The sequence below is a fragment of the Pelobates fuscus genome, chromosome 7, assembly GCF_036172605.1.
Source record: "Pelobates fuscus isolate aPelFus1 chromosome 7, aPelFus1.pri, whole genome shotgun sequence".
NCBI lineage: Eukaryota > Metazoa > Chordata > Amphibia > Anura > Pelobatidae > Pelobates > Pelobates fuscus.
Window position 1 is genome coordinate 183317031 of NC_086323.1, and position 17698 is coordinate 183334728.

The following is a 17698-nucleotide window of genomic DNA, read 5'->3' on the forward strand; positions in this document are numbered from 1 at the left end:
CATTGATAGGGAAGTGCTTTCTTTTCTGCTTCAGCGGCTTAATTTAATTTCATACTAATTGTTAAAATAAAGATAGATTCATATTTATTTATTTATTAATTAATTTGATTGATTGAGCTTTTTTTTTGTCTATTCTACAACTTGACGATTCTGCTTGTCTAGTATGTATCTTTTCTGCTTGTCTGTGCCAACCTTTTGCTCTAAGAATACGGGATAACCAATTTTCTACAAACACAATGATTCCAGCTCTAAAGAGGGTTAATTTCTTTTGACTATGTCAACTGTATCCTCAATAACAAAGTCACTGATCATGATGGCTAAGATAATTTCCCTTTGTTTCTTTGGAGATGACATTTATAGCTTTCCATAACCATTATGCATCCTTCACCCCCCTTCCCCCACCTTCCACCCCCAATCTCATGATTTCATAAACACTTTGCTTTTTGTTTGTACCGTCCTACAGACTCAAAAGCATTTTGACACTAGTGAGGTCACACAAACCTGAAACCACAGAGATATAAAGCTTTGTTAAAGCATTTATACTGGTTACTACTGGTAAGAATATTTTTTATTAGTGCTGAGCAGCGTGATTTGGTGGTAAGTTGTGTGTTTTTTATTTATTTTTTTATTTGTGGAAGCTATAGAATGGGATATTAATTTCTGTGTTTGAAAATGTTGTTATGGGAGGCAGTTATTATTGTAGCTGGCTGTTTATAATGCACTTTAACATGCAGTTGCTGGGGTCCCTGAATCCAGAAAAAAACAAAATTGTATAATTTATTTTAACTGTTTTGTTAAATCCTGGGGATGCTCGTTTCATTCCCTCCACCATGTAGGTGCATGCATATGCATCACAAGTCTGTATCTGCACTCTGTTCATCTGATGTGACTTATTTTCATTATTAAGTATAGAAAACCACCGTCAGTTTAGGAGAGAAAAACTCAGTAAACATAATTTAATCATATCACATACGCTATATTAATCATGGATGTTAATGGCATAAATACTATTATTTATAAAAAACAATTACAATGGAAGAGAGGTACACATGACCGTCCAGTATATTAGGGTATGGATGAAAATTGGTTACTGTATACTGACCTGTGTATGGCAGCATGCATTGACATGTAAAACCATTTATACCATCGTTGCAGATCCCATTATTTAGGCATGGATTTGATGCACATTCATCAGCGTTAATTTGACAATTGTAACCTAAAAATAACAAACTGTATTATTTGGATTTATCTACACTCTGAAGTTTCACCTATTCTGACACATTTCATGAATTTAGAATGGGAAGAGAGAGATACAGCAGTCTCTAATGAAGATTCGTTTTAAGAAGGCCTGTGCAATTGAAGCGCATGGAATTAAAATGTCTTCACATTTCTTCAGTACCATTGCCAGAGGTTGCACAACACAAAAAAAAGCATGTTAATCTTCAAATATACCAGTTTTCACATATTTGGGACTCGGAAAGCATGCTGAATAGGATAATATCATGTTAGGATTCCTTATTATTTTTTTTTTTTTTAAGAAGCCTCTGTCAGTGGGCCCTAGATGATTATATATGAGCAATGCAGAATTAGGTGAGTTATTTATTTTCCTTACAAGGCAAAGTAAGACACATTTAGGATCACAGGGTTGCAACTTTTATTTTATTTTTTTATTATAATTATTTTCATTAAACATTATTAAACAAACATAGGCACATATTTGAATGTGGTACAAAATAAAACTTATAGGAACTTAAAGTAGGGTCCTGTAGTCTATCTGACTATAGGTATACAAACTTCACAGACTTGGAATATATGAATACAGTCATGAGAAAGAGGAGAAAAAGTAGGGGGCAAGAAAAAGAAGAAAAAATAGGAGAATTGGAGAGCATGAATGGAAACCTCTTAGGCAGAGGAGACACTTCCTAAATGGACTTTGTCCAGGAAGGCACAAAGCTTCACAGAACAAATAAATACTGTTTAAGAGTATCAGATCACAAAGTAATCCATCATTTTGTCTCTAGCACCAAGGGTTATTGTTCCTTGGAGCAATTTTTTTTTTTTTACATCAATAAAGGACCGAGGGGGCATTGATGGCATTCTCCAGAACACCGGTACCAAGCTTTTAACTTGTTCAATATTTTAATAGTGAGTTATTTTTTTCTTATAACAAACGTTGGTGTGTTTGCATAGTGGAGATGCATGGGCACCAGTGAAGTATGAGGAGCAGCATTAGAGTTTAAGCAATGGACACAGTAACAGGTTCTACAATGGACAGAGTAACAGGTGCTAAGTTACATCACCAACACTTGCTATATTTTTGAGATTCAACACTAGGTATTGTACCACTGGGTGAGTACCTTATAGCCTTATGGTATCTATAGCCTGATCTTGAGTCTTGCTTCCATCGAGAAGTAGTTGGTGAAAGAACGGATTATGGTTTGTTAGAACATTTGTGAGACAATAAATATGAAGATATATATAAAAATGGATGACAATAAAAATAAAAATAAATAAAACATACAGTTTTACATTTTATAAGGTTACTTAAAATCACCTATTTCAGCAAACAAATATAGAGATATAGACATATGGTGGAACTGTGTCCCCATATTTGTTTGCTGAAATACATGAGTTTAAGTAGCCTTATAAAACTTAAACTTTTATTTTTATGGTGCGCTGTTCCTAATTTGTATTATAGTAATTTATTTTTTATATATTTTCATGATCACTTTACATATTCAATAATAATTTGGTTACAACATCTTTAATCATAAAACATAAACAGAATAATGAAAATACAAAAACATATCAAATAATGATATCTTTTATTCTATCTTTTCTTCCCTAACTTTTCCATTTATGTCAAAGTAACCATTATATCTTACATCACTTTGCTCTACTAAATTCCTAAAGTGACATAGGTCCCTTCTATGATAAATAAACAACAAAAGAAAGAAATAAGAAAAGAAGAGAAGAAAAAAAAATGGTAATTTATTAATATTTTTTTTCATCTGTGTTCCTACTTCTAGAAAATCTTTTGGCACTATTTTTTATTTATCATTTCTTAACTTTCCCTTAATTGTTTTAAAGCTTGCCAATCTTTGCTCTTCAGGTTTTCTTGATCTAAAATAATAATAATAATAAAGTATTTAACCAGGAAAGGTACATTCAGATTACTCTGGTTTCCAAGTACGTCCTGGGGATGTTACCTTAGCCCAACATCCAGGGGTTGTTACTATCTCTAGAGATCATCAAGAACAGACTTTAAAAAAAAAAAAAAAATCTATAGCTCTGGTTCTGTATGATCTAGTATAAAAATATATGGTTTATTTTTAGATTAGTATGTTTAAATTATCTGTCATGCTTTATAACATTCTCATTCCTATTATTAGCATTTAATGCAAAAATATATTTTCAACGGCAATACATTTTAACTCACCACACACTAATCCAAGGATCCACACTAATCTCATACCCATCTCATGTTCCTCTAAATCCTCCTTCAATACTGCCCTCTGGAACGCACGCTCTGTTTGCAATATAACTAAATCCACTGCTGTCCATGACTTCTTCATCTCTCGTAAATAGATTTACTAGCCTTAACAGAAACCTGGCTCTCCCCCTCTGACACTGCTACCCCTGCATCTTTGTCCTTCGGTGGTCTCCAACTTACCCACAACTCAAGAAACTCTGAATGTAAAGGTGATGGTGTTGGGTTTCTCCTCTCCCCTCACTGCTCCTTTAAACCTCAACCCCCCCCTCCGTCTCTTTCCCGTCATTTGAAATACATTCAATTCGCCTTTTTAAACCCTTCTCTGCTAACATTGTTATTTATCGTCCCCCTGGTTCCCCGCTTCTCTTCCTTGACCACTTTGCTGCCTGGCTACCCTATTTCCTCTCTTCTAACATTCCATCCCTAATTCTCGGTGACTTCAATATTCCTATAAACCCACCTTTGGCCTCTGCAGCCACTAAACTACTTTCAATTACTTCCTCCCTCGGGCTATCGCAGTGGGCAAATTCTCCCACCCATGTAGCTGGCAATACCCTTGACCTAATCTTCACTTATGCATGTACAGTATCTAATATCTGCAACACTCCATTTCCACTCTCTGATCACCACCTCTTATCATTTGCTCTCGCGTACCCCCTCACCCAACAACCTCAGCCTAACCCCCCTCAACTCAGGAGGGACCTTAATTCTCTTAATCTCCAGCAGTTGTCAGCTGACATTGATTCACAACTGCTGTCCATCCCTTCCCTCTCCTGTCCTTCACTGGCCATCTCCACATATAACTCTACTCTTACATCTGCCTTGAACGCTGCAGCGCCACTCCAAACAAGCACCTCGAGGAGGACCCGCCCCCAACCATGGCATACTAAATCAAACGCTACCTGCAAAGATGCTCCCGTTGTGCTGAACGCTCCTGGAAGAAGTCTCGCACCCAGTCAGACTTTCTCCATTATAGATTCATATTGTGTTCATACAGTGCAGCCCTTGCCCTTGCCAAACAGTCCTACTTTTCCTCCCTCATTTGTTCATGTTCCCGCAACCCCAGGCGTCTCTTTGACACCTTTAATTCTCTTCTTTGCTCTGCTGTGGCCACCCCCCAAACTAACCTTACTGCTGATAACTTTGCATGTTACTTCACTGACAAGATTGAACAGCGAAGTCAGAAAACGGTGCTCAGCTTGGAATCCAGACACCGCCGGCGAAACATCCGTCTTAGAGGTGCACCGGTGGAGGTAGGAGACGAGGTCCTACTCCCAACTGTGAGGAGGCTGATAGCCTCCATGGGCCTTACAGACAACCCAGTAATCCCCCACATAAAAGTAACTTTCCGAATACGGAAGTCAGCGACAGCCCCAGAAACAGCACCTAAGGATGTCATCGCAGTGACCAGCGACATACAAACCCGCAGCATGATCATGAAACGCTCCAGAGAGATGGGCACAGTGCGGTTTGAGGGGCACTCAGTTGAGATCTACAGTGACCTACCCTTCCAAGTCCATGTGGAAAAGAAAAAACTGGCGCAAGTAGCCAAGCGACTCCGAGACAATGCTATCAAATACCGCTGGGACACAGGGGGCTCCTTGGTGGTACCCTGGGGGAAGGACACCCTCACCCTTTCCTCCACTGATGACCCACAAGCACTTCTCCAATCCCTCGGGCTGCTGGCTAAGCACAAGGAAGCAACAGAACCCATGGAGTTACAGCCGAACGCACAAGAGAGCCCAGAAGAGCACTCACGTTCTGACAAGGGATGGACCGCGAAAAAGATCAGTAGATTAGCAACCAGACCGTCTACCCACAAGAGACTGTGACCCTTCGACCACCGCCCTCCTGGCACCTATGTGAACTCCGGCCATGTGACCTAAAGTCCACTAGGACATACTATGCTCTAAGCTATTTCCTTCCCAAATGTTCCTATGTTAAACCTATACAACATACAGTGTCAAACGTGATATTGCATGACAAAATGTTTAATTACCTTACTCATACTATGACAAAGATGATTAATGAAAAAATATTTCAATAAAATTCAAATTGAAAAAAAAGAATTCTCCCCTCCTTGCCATTCTGTTTCTCACCCACACATAGATCTTGCCTTTCCTACCCTTCAGACATTCTCCCCATCCCTTCAGACATTCATCCCCATCCACCCCCTCTAACTACCGCCCCATATCCCTGCTCCCTTTTTCCTCAAAGCTTCTAGAAAGACTTGTCTTTACCCGTGTGTCTCATTTCCTCAATTCCAACTCTCTCCTTGACCCCCTTCAATCTGGCTTCCGCCCTCTCCACTCTACAGAGACTGCCCTTATCAAAGTAACTAACGACCTAATCACAGCTAAATCCAAAGGCCACTACTCCATACTAATTCTTCTTGACCTCTCAGCGGCCTTTGACACCGTTGATCATGCTCTCCTTCTTCAAACTCTTCAATCGCTTGGTCTCTGTGACTCCGTCCTCTCGTGGTTTTCCTCTTATCTCTCCCAACGCTCATTCAGTGTCTCTTTTTCTAATGCTACCTCCTCCCCTCGTCCTGTCTCGGTTGGAGTCCCCCAAGGACAGAATGGTAGGGACAAGGCATCAGTCCTCAACGCCCTCCGGGGTAAAACTCCCTTGAAATTCGAGAATGCAACACTTTACAACGACTCGTCAAGGGGAACCCTGGCATAGCGCAGAACGCTCCGACCCCTCACCGCTACACTCCAGCACCAAAAGATCCCATACCGATGGAGGTCCCCTCACATACTCCTTGTGCAACGGGGTGAGACCACCCACCAAATTCATGATCCACAAGACGCAACAGAGCTGCTACTGACCTTGGGCCTCACCTGGGACTCTCTCCTCCAAATGGGCCTCCAGGCCCCCTCCACACCAATCAACAACTGGGACCCCGCGAACAGCGCACCAATTGTGCCTCAAAATCCTACACCAGTCACCTATGCTGCGGTCACCACCTAAGCAGAGCAGAGACGTCCGCGCTCCATTCCTGGCACCGCCAGCACCCGCCAGGCTGCCGTAACTTATAACCCCCAGGACTCATGACATTTGCATCTCAGGCCCTGGAGGAATCCTTTTCCTAATCCTTGGAGGCTACCGCAACACTTCACACGCGGTCCCCGTCTCATATGCCTAACCGAACACAGAGGGCCAGGGTGGAAAGCTACCATCACTCCGCAAGAAATCGACAGACGACATCAACACCCAAGTTCCTAAGAACTTTCTTCACCCTTTTTTTTTTTTTTCTTCATGGCTTCTGCCATCACATGGAGCGGGACTCATGCCTGGGGGACCCCAGGGGACTTTGTCGCTTTGACTTACATGACTGGGTTTGTTCACCCACTAGTTCAAGCTATTATCTGTTTCATAGTCAATTAATCTGCCTAGTTAGCCTCTAAGTAGGCACACATAGACGCAATCGTACCGTTTACTTTACTTTGCTAGGCTTAGCACTGTGTATATAGCGAGATATGTCATAACCTCTACAGCCTCCCGGGCACTCAGCATATAACACTCCATTAGAGACAGCCATTGATCGATCATAGAAGTCTGCCAGTGTATATTGTCTAGTGCTTCTTAACTGACCCAGCCAACGGAGCAAGCTAGTTAGACATTTAGAGCCCTAACTAAAGAAGCGTCACTTTGGTCTGCTCAGCATGTAATGAATATATAGACAAGACGCACGGTATTAATATGTTTATCCTTTTTCTTTCCTTTTTTCTTTCTTTTTAATACGTTGAGTTATAAAATTGTTTTTGACTGGGTCATGCCTTTAACAATTAGACTGGAAAATTAGTCTACTTCAATGCTATACTACTTAACTTCGCGGCTAGCGCGATCACACCACCACTTACAACCACGCAAGTTGAAAAACATTCTTAATGTAATTTTACATAAACGTGCATCACTCCTTATGGTTTTTATCACAAACCGGTGCGTAACTCACCTATTAATGACTGGCTCTCATTTATATAACGGAAATGCACAATGTTAAAATGCAAAACACAGTTTTTTATATGCCTCGATTGGCCAAGTACGTACATTGTCTGATAACACCTACTCTCTTGATATTATTCAATTTCTTTGATAGCCCATGCAGGGGATCCTAGGGGGTCTCTCTCGTAGGTCACTTGCTCAGATTATCACAAATGTATCCATGAATGACTAGCCGAGTATATTAAAGGTATATCTAGTTATATAAATCAGGTATGTTAGCTCGGGTCCTGAGCCTGTTAGAATCATACCAACTAGACAAAGCGGATTGCCAATCTTACGTTTCACCATCAATATGCTTAACTCCTTTAGCATGTTATATCATATAAGTAATGTATAATAACTTGTTATATCCCTATTTAACAAAAATGTGCAAATGTATCATGCCATGAACATGTCTGCATCAACCGGCCTATGTTTGCTGTTGTGGCTACACGGGCAAGCTTGTAAAGTCTATTGCACCAAAAATAAAGAATTAAAAAAAAAAATAAAAAAAAAATAGAGATAATGTAAGATAGAAAATTCACCCCCCCCCCCACCTCCCCCCACCCAAGTTTTTTTCATTTAAAGAATGGGTTCTATTTATGTAATAAGTATCTTGGTTGTAAGTTAAGTAAGAATAAAATGCTAAAAGGTATCAATAAATATAAAGCAAAACACAGAGATGAAGAAGTTTATTCAAAGGTTTGTATCTTCTAGAAAGTGTATTTATTTATTATTTTGCCCATTCGGACTCCAAGACATTGTCTGTACAGTGTACCAATTATGCAATAGTCAGGTGCAAAGTTAAGGTCAAGCACGAAAAAAAACCACTACTGAACGATACAAGCACTAAAGGGAACTGAGGCAGAAACCATGAAAGGGCAGGGAGCTAAGGGAAAGGTGAGTATAAATAAATACTCTAGTGTTCAATTTGATTGGCCCCTGTCATATCCATGCCCCCAAAACTTGAGTGTATGGGGAATGTGGAATGACATGGGCCAATGGGAGACCGTTTTACATTTCGGCTCCCACTGTCCCTTTAAGAGCACGCCCGAGACGAGCGGCGCGCTCTTAGAGCCAGACGAGTCACGTGACCGCGTCTCGTGGTCAGTGCCCGCCTTCCTGATAACTCCATCGGACGAGGCCATTTAGTTTGTGGATTACCACTATATAGGCTTTTTTGTTGTTGTTATTTTTATATATATTGTGCAGATCATAATAAAATCCATGAGCAAAATTTATTTATGCTGTAAGTTCAGTGTCCTTTACGTGTTACATGGGTGTTTATTATTTTTTCTACACACTTTTAGAATATTGTATGAAATTTAAGAGCACCACATTTTTATATTTATATTTAATTGTACATTTAACCCACTACCAATGGGTGGGGGCTGGCGGGACATTAGGTCCCTCTTGTTAATAATAACTAAGAGTCTCTAATAGCTATTAGAGCTTCTAGTTGGCGCTAATTGAACAAAGGCCAAATTTGTGAAAAAGAAATTAAGTAATTGAAACATTTAATAGAGGAGTGAAAATGCTAACAGTTTTTCTTTTAAGGGTTACCCCAAGCATACAACTTTAGAAAAAATAGGATATACCTAAACCTATAAAACAAAAGAAAATGCGCTCATAGGGGATTAACGTCAAAACATAAATTGCCCCTTGTTAATATGTTTCACTCACAAGATTGAAGTGGTTTTCAGGCACATCAGATAAGTAAATCTTCACGGCTTTCTCACAGTTGGAATGATGAGTGTATCATGAAAAAGATAAAAAATTGCATAGTATAGCACTGTATTTAAATATAAACTGGCTTTTAATGTTTGCACTTACAATATAAAAGGTATAAAAAGGCCCATCAGTACAAATCTGTTTGTCCCATCGCTGTGGAGTATGGTAACCCTCAAGGAAATATCCAGCAGGAGAAAAACAGGTATATAGTAAAATAAAATAAATTATTATTATATTTATTATTTATTATTAATAATTATTATTTTACTATATACCTGTTTTTCTCCTGCTGGATATTTCCTTGAGGGTTACCATACTCCACAGCGATGGGACAAACAGATTTGTACTGATGGGCCTTTTTATACCTTTTATATTGTAAGTGCAAACATTAAAAGCCAGTTTATATTTAAATACAGTGCTATACTATGCAATTTTTTATCTTTTTCATGATACACTCATCATTCCAACTGTGAGAAAGCCGTGAAGATTTACTTATCTGATGTGCCTGAAAACCACTTCAATCTTGTGAGTGAAACATATTAACAAGGGGCAATTTATGTTTTGACGTTAATCCCCTATGAGCGCATTTTCTTTTGTTTTATAGGTTTAGGTATATCCTATTTTTTCTAAAGTTGTATTGAGGATTGAGAGGAATCCTTTGCTATACCTTCACCTAACAAAAAGGAAGTAATTGTTTTATTTACTTTGTATACTGCACAGGGCCGGACTGGGGATACAAAGCAGCCCTGGAAAAAATTTTTATGCCAGCCCCATAAGTCATTGCGCCATATATTGCCGTATGTAATATGTAAGGCTATATCTTACCACCCCAAATGACAGATGATTGATATAGACGCACACACACAGTTTAATCTAGTGGTACTGATATCTATAACATGTCTCTACAGGTTTTCAACGTAAACACTGACTTTTCAGAGAAAAGGCAGTGTTTACATTGCTTCAAAGTGACACCGCTAGTGACAGTCACTCAGACGGTCACTAGAGGTGCTTCCTGTGTCAGTGCACCTACATTCAGGGCCTCCACACTCTGGAGGCGCTGAACGTTCCCCATAGAGATACATTGATTCAATGCATCTCTATGAGGAGATGCTGATTGGTGTAGTGTTTTGCAGCCAATCCTATGGCAAAGCATTGGATTGGCTGAGATCATCAAGCTTGATGATCTTAGTCATAGAGGCAGGGCAAGTCGAGGGGAGACCCGCACGCTACGTGGGAGAAAAAAAGGTGAGCAAAAACACTATTTTTAAAACACACATATACCATGACACACACACACCATGACACAGACAGAACCACACACACACCATGACACACACACATATACCATGACACCCACCCCATGACGGGCAGACACACATCCCATGACAGACAGACAGACACACACACCATGACTCAGGCAGACACACACACACACACACAACATACAGACAGACACACACACACCATACACACACTATGACGGACAGACACACACACACACCATGACACAGACAGAACCACACACACACCATGACACAGACAGAACCACACACACACCATGACACACACACACATCCCATGACACACATCCCATGACACACACCCCATGACGGGCAGACACACATCCCATGACAGACAGACAGACACACACACCATGACACAGACAGACACGCACACAACATACAGACAGCCAGCACACAACATACAGACAGACACACACACACACACCATACACACACTGTGACAGACAGACACAGACACACACCATGACACACACACATATACCATGACACACACCCCATGACGGGCAGACACATCCCATGACAGACAGACACACACACACACCATACACACACTATGACGGACAGACACACACACACCATGACACAGGCAGACACACACACGATGACACAGACAGACACACACACCATGACACACACACATATACCATGACACACACCCCATGACGGGCAGACACACATCCCATGACAGACAGACACACACACACACCATACACACACTATGACGGACAGACACACACACACACCCTGACGGACAGACAGACATACACACACACACCATGACGGACAGACAGACACACACACCATGACGGACAGACAGACACACACACCATGACAGACAGACACACACCCCATGACAGACAGACACACACCCCATGACAGACAGACAGACACACACACACACCATACAGACACACACACACACACACACCATGACGGACAGACACACACACACACACACCATGACGGACAGACAGACACACACACACCATGACGGACAGACAGACACACACACACCATGACAGACAGACAGACACAAACACCATGACACAGACAGACACACACACCATGACACACACACATATACCATGACACACACCCCATGACGGGCAGACACACATCCCATGACAGACAGACACACACACACACCATACACACACTATGACGGACAGACACACACACACACACACACACACACACCATGACGGACAGACACACACACACACACCATGACGGACAGACAGACACACACACACCATGACGGACAGACAGACACACACACACCATGACGGACAGACAGACACACACACCATGACGGACAGACAGACACACACACCATGACGGACAGACAGACACACACACACCATGACAGACAGACACACACATACACACACCATGACAGACAGACACACACCATACAGACAGACACCATCACACAGACAAACAGACAGACAGACAGACACATTAACACACATTACTTACATAACACACAGTACTCCTACCTGGCTGCCAGGGGGGCGTGCAGTGCAGACTGCTGACTGTGCTGGCGGCCGCTGGGGGACTTGTGCTGGAGCCTGGCGGCCGCTGGGGGAGGTCTGCTGGCGGACGCTGGGGGGGGTCTGCTGGCGGCCGCATGTGAAGCTGTGCTGTGCTGGCTCTGCTCTCCCGCCTTCGCGCGCTGCTGAATGAGACCGCAACCGGAATATGATGTCATATTCCGGCCCCGGTCTCATTCAGCTGCACGCTGGGGAGCAGAGCCAGCACAGCACAGCTTCACAAGCGGCCGCCAGCAGACCTCCCCCAGCGGCCGCCAGCAGACCCACGTGTCTGCCCGGCCCCAGGTGCCGACGGCCCACCGGGAAATTTCCCGGTATCCCGGTGGGCCAGTCCGGCCCTGATACTGCACCTGGGTGGTCTAAACTTGTATTTTCGTATTGTATATTTTACCCCAAGCATATAAGGATATTAACTCCTCTGCCGCCGGAGGTATAATTCTACTACAAAGCTGTGTCACTGAGGTGTCATCAGCCAACCCGCTAATGTCAATTCTGTGCAATTATTTTTCATGCAGAATTGTATTCATTGGCTGAGAGCAGTCAGCTGAGGCTCACAACCAGTAAATGGTGACTGCATCTAGTTCCATATTCTGCAGTTCTGCAGAAATTGGAAGTTCATCATCCGGCAGGAGAGGAAACCAGGAGCATGGAGGGGACCTATGTAAGGGGGGAAATTGTTAGTGGTTGTAGTAACCCTTTAAGCAGTTCATAATATCATTTCCACAGAATTTACACAGTGAAACTAAAAACAGCTTTATCATCATACCTTTAAAGCCTTTCTTGCAGGAACATCGGTATCCATTAACCAAATTGTTGCAGGTTCCTCCATTTTGGCAAGGATTTGACAGACACTCATTTTTATCAACTTCACAATGCTGTCCAGTCCATCCAGACTCACACAGACATTTATAACTGTTAAAAACATTATAAACAATTATATTTCCAGTCTTATGTATCTTTCTTAACATGTGAAATATCCATAAAATGGGTGCACTAATTAATTGGCAGAAGTAAAAACTAAAAGTTTCCCTAACTTTTTTCTAACCTTACCTTGTAATTGAACCCTACCTCTGTTTACTTACAGCAGCAAAGTGTTGATAGATAATTCTATATATACTATACAAACCCATCATAATACACAAGAATTTGGCATTTGCCACTGCCGGACTGGCCCACAGGGATACCGGGAATTTTCACGGTGGGCCGCAGCACCTGGGGCCGGGGCGGGAAGACAGCTGCTGTGCTGGCGGCCGGAGGGAGATCTGTGCGGTCTCTGCTCTGCTCCCCCATCCTCATGCCCTACTTAATGAGACTGGGGCCGGAATATGACATCATATTCCGTCCCCGATCTCATTAAGCTGCGCCCTGGGTAGCAGAGCAGAGACAGCGCAGTCAGCCACCTGCCATGCACGACCACCCAGCATGCTGCCCACCTGCACAATCCCCTTGCCGGTCACCCACTGGACCCCACAGGTAGCAATAATGTGTGAGTCAGTCTGTTAGACACACACACCATGACAGACCTATACACTGTCTTAGTGTAAAGAAATTATGCAAAAAAAAAAACGTGTCAAGTGCGCTTAAACCTTACCAATGTTTATGTAAAACAGCTGCTTCACACTCTAAGGGGAGTCTCCCACACCCCTTGTGATAATAGAATAAAAAAGAATAATATTTGCCTTAGATCGGGTATCTCCTCTCCCAGGACATATATTATAGTGGAGCGCTTCAGTGATATATATTTAAATAGTTTATGTCATATTCCGGCCCCAGTCTCATTAAGTAGGGCACGAGGATGGGGGAGCAAAGCAGATACAGCACAGATCTCCCTCCGGCCGCCAGCACAGCAGCTGTCTGCCTGCCCCAGCCCAACGGGAAATTTCCCGGTATCCCGGTGGGCCAGTCAGGCCGTGGCAAATGCCAAATTCTTGTGTATTATTATGGGTTTGTATAGTATCCACTATAATATATGTCCTGGGAGAGGGGGTACCCGATCTAAGGTAAATATTATTCTTTGTCTGTCTTAGTGTGTCTATGTGTGTGTGTGTGTGTGTGTGTGTGTGTGTCTATCTGTGTCATGGTGTGTATGTGTGTCTGTCATGGTGTATGTGTGTATCTGTCATGGTATATGTGTGTGTTTAGGTTACCTGACCCTTTCCATTTGCAAGAGAGTAGTGTTTTTACTCACCTTTTTTTCCCACATGCCATGCTGATCTCCCCTCGACTGGCCCTGCCTCTATGGCTGAGATTATCAAGCTTGATGATCTCAGCCAATCCAATGTTTTGCAATAGGATTGGCTGCAAAACACTACACCAATCAGCATCTCCTCATAGACACCAGAACCACTACATTAAGCTGTGATTGTGTGTGTGCCTGCTAGTGAGCTTGCTTGCTTGCATGCGTGTGTGTGTGCGCCTGCTAGTGAGTGAGCTTGTGTGTGTGTCTGCTTATGTATGTGTGTGCCTGCTAGTGAGTGAGCTTGTGTGTGTACTTGTGTCAATTTGGCCCTTTTTCAATCTCATGTACTTTTGGATTCTTGTTTTACAGTGCTGGATGATGTTTCTAAGTTCTATGTCCCCATCAACCTGTTGAAATTTGCAATAGTTTGTCTAATTTGTTGTTAAAGTTTCCTAAATAATATTGTACAGCGATGCAGAATAAGTTGGCACTATGTACATTGATCTGCCACAACAGTCACACCACTGACAGGTGACATTAATAACATTGATTATATCAAATGTTATTACAAGGAACCTGTCATGGGGTGAGATATAATAGGCAGTAAGTAAACAGTCAGCTCAAGCACAAGTCTTGTGGGGTGTTTCTGGTATGCAGTGGTTAGTACCTCCTAAAAGTGATGCAAGGAAGAACAACAGGTGAACTGGTTTCAGGGTGAGGGTGCACAAGGCTCATTGATGTGTGTGGGGAATGAGGGTTAGCTCATCTGTAACTCAAATTGCTGATAAAGCTACTAAGTGAAGAGCTACTGTAGCACAAATTGCTGAAAAACGTCATGCGGGCCCGGATATAAAAGTGTCAGAACACACAGTGCATTGCAGTATAGTGTAGCCACAGACCAGTCAAGGTGCCCATGAAGACCCATGTCCAATGCTGAAAGTGCCTTTATTGGGGCTATGAGAGTCACAACTGGGCCATGGAGCAATGGAAGAAGGTTGCCTGGTGTAACAAATCAATTATTTTTAAAATCAGGATGATGGCTGGGTGCATTTGGGAATGCACTATGGGAAGAAGGAAGGCCGACAGAGGTAGTGTTATGCTATGGGCAATGTTCTCCTGGAAAAATGGGGGTTCTTGCATTCATGTGGATGTTACTTTGATATATACCTATGTAACTCCTCTGGAACACAGTAATTTCTTCTTTAAGAACTATCCTGCAGTTCCCATGGAGTGACCAGCAGAGGAACTCCTGCAACACCTGGACAGGATATTTGAATTTTGGCAGGAAGTTTTGGCAGTTGCAGTTCAGAGAAGGAAGGAAGGAAAAGGAACCCTGCTAAGTGGGAGAAAGAAGTTTCTGGAGTGAGAGCTGCTGGGTCCAGTGTGATGCCCCACTGGAAGGAGGATTTCAGTAGGCATCTACATCCTGACTCAGGCACAGAGTGGTTTCTTTGGCAGAGACTTGCTAGGGAAGGAGAGAGAAAATCCCAGAAGCAGCAAGAAGCAGTGTTTCCCCTTCTGACTGGCCCGGATTACAGTTGGTGTGCATTGCCTGCCTACTCTCCCCCTGTACACATCAGGGCACCTTGACTTTGGGCTGCATAGTTTAGAGACTGGACCCCTATTCTTAAGGATTAGTGAGAGCCCTCTACAGTTTCCAGACCAATCAGGTGGATTACAAACAGCTTACTGGGCTCCAACTATGTGCACAGACCGCTGGTACCCAACGGCCACTAGGGTGAAGGCCTTAGGCTGCAGTGTTACTGTGGATGGGCATATATGTGAGGTACTCCATTATGACCCCGTTTTAAGTGTATTGTATTCTATTGGTGTATGTCACATGTTGCGTTAAATTCTGCTGTGCAATACAGCATTCTTTAAACAGATAACCCTGTGTCAGTTGTTGCTGATATAACCATGTTCCCAGCAGGACCCCACATCCACACTCTGGATGCCCAGCTGGGTGGAGGCACTGCCGTAAGTGTGTACCCATCTCCACATTGGTGGAGGCTCAGGATCAGCCTACTGAGTGCAAAGAGGTAACTTAGGTGAGGGACCCCATGGGTATATGGGGGTCCACCAAAAAACCTGTTACACCTATAGATTAATGCCATCCCATTCATTGCAATGATGTTCTCTAATGGCAGTGGCTTTTAGAAGAATAATGCACCCAGCCACACTGCAAAAAAATTTCTGGAATGGTTTGAGGAACATATTAAAAAGTTCAAGGTGTTGTCTTGGCCTCCAAATTCCCCAAATCCCAATCCAACTGAGCATCTTTGGAATGTGCTGGAAAAACAAATCTGATCTATTGAGAGCCCACCTCGCAACTTCCAGGACTTAAAGGATTTGCTACTAATGCCTTGTTGCCAGATACCACAGGACAGGTCCATGCCTCGAGCTGTGTTTGGAAGAACGAGGGGGACCTACAAGAGGTGGTTTAAATGCTGTGGATGATCAATGTAGACACTAATAATAATGATAATAAATAAGCACAATCTCCCAAGTTCTTGTTTAAACAGCTTAAATTGGTTTGTCAAAAATAAGGATTTGTCATATTCCTGTACATTAAGCCCTGCCCATGTGCTACAACTCAGGTAATGTAGCATCCAGTGGACATAATAATAGCGGTCTTATTTATTTTATTAGCATGGGTCACTGGAAGTTGAATGTGTGGGATTAATTTTAGATGATGTATTTTGTTTACCTACATAATAGTAAGAATATGACCCACCCATTTAAATCACCAGTACAGTTTCCATGGATACAGGGGTTGTTGATACACCCATCCACTTTTGAGAAGCAGCTGGGTTGTTGAAATCCCTCTGGACAAATGCATCTGAATTTGTTTTGTTCATTTACACAGGTTCCTCCATTATTACATGGGTGTGAAGCACACTCATCAATATCATCCTTACAATAAGGTCCTAGTAAAAGTAGAGTTAAAAAGTTAATGCAGCACATTTAAAAGTCATACATAAAACAATTTTCTTCTATTTTACATTTTAATATAGTTATAGACATTATAAACCGAGAAAGTTATGTCAAGGAAATGTTTTTATTGAAAACCCCTTTCACCTGACGTCAGTGGATAGTCAATACATTGCTAAACATATATCTGCACACCAGTCAAGCCATGAGAGTTGCTTTACCCACAGAAATCTCAAATTTGCTGTGATGTTACTTCCGCAAGGGATTCTGGGTGGGCATATGCAAATTAGATCAACAAAGAATACATTTTTGCCTCAATATTCCAATGTAAACATGAATTCCTTGAAATTTATGTTTGCTGTATAAAACAGCTTTGAAACACAACTCAGGAAGAGATGCAAAGCCAGTGAACCACTCATGGACAGCTGTTTCATTGTAAATGCAACTCATCAGCATGAGGTGGGTTACTGGCTTGCTATTGAGGCTTGGTGTTAAAAATAAATAAATAAATAAATAT

At 42.3% G+C, this 17698-nt stretch overlaps 1 protein-coding gene across 1 annotated transcript in view; it reads right to left on the bottom strand.

Annotated features, from left to right (window-relative positions):
• NOTCH2 (notch receptor 2) overlaps positions 1-17698 on the bottom strand; it is a 295351-nt gene that overhangs the window by 129037 nt on the left and 148616 nt on the right. Inside the window, exons 13-15 of the mRNA XM_063426954.1 lie at positions 16985-17177; positions 12838-12983; positions 1103-1216 (exon numbers count right to left, since the gene is read on the bottom strand). Of these exons, the coding sequence (XP_063283024.1) occupies positions 1103-1216; positions 12838-12983; positions 16985-17177 (453 nt within the window). The remainder of the gene's footprint in view (positions 1-1102; positions 1217-12837; positions 12984-16984; positions 17178-17698) is intronic.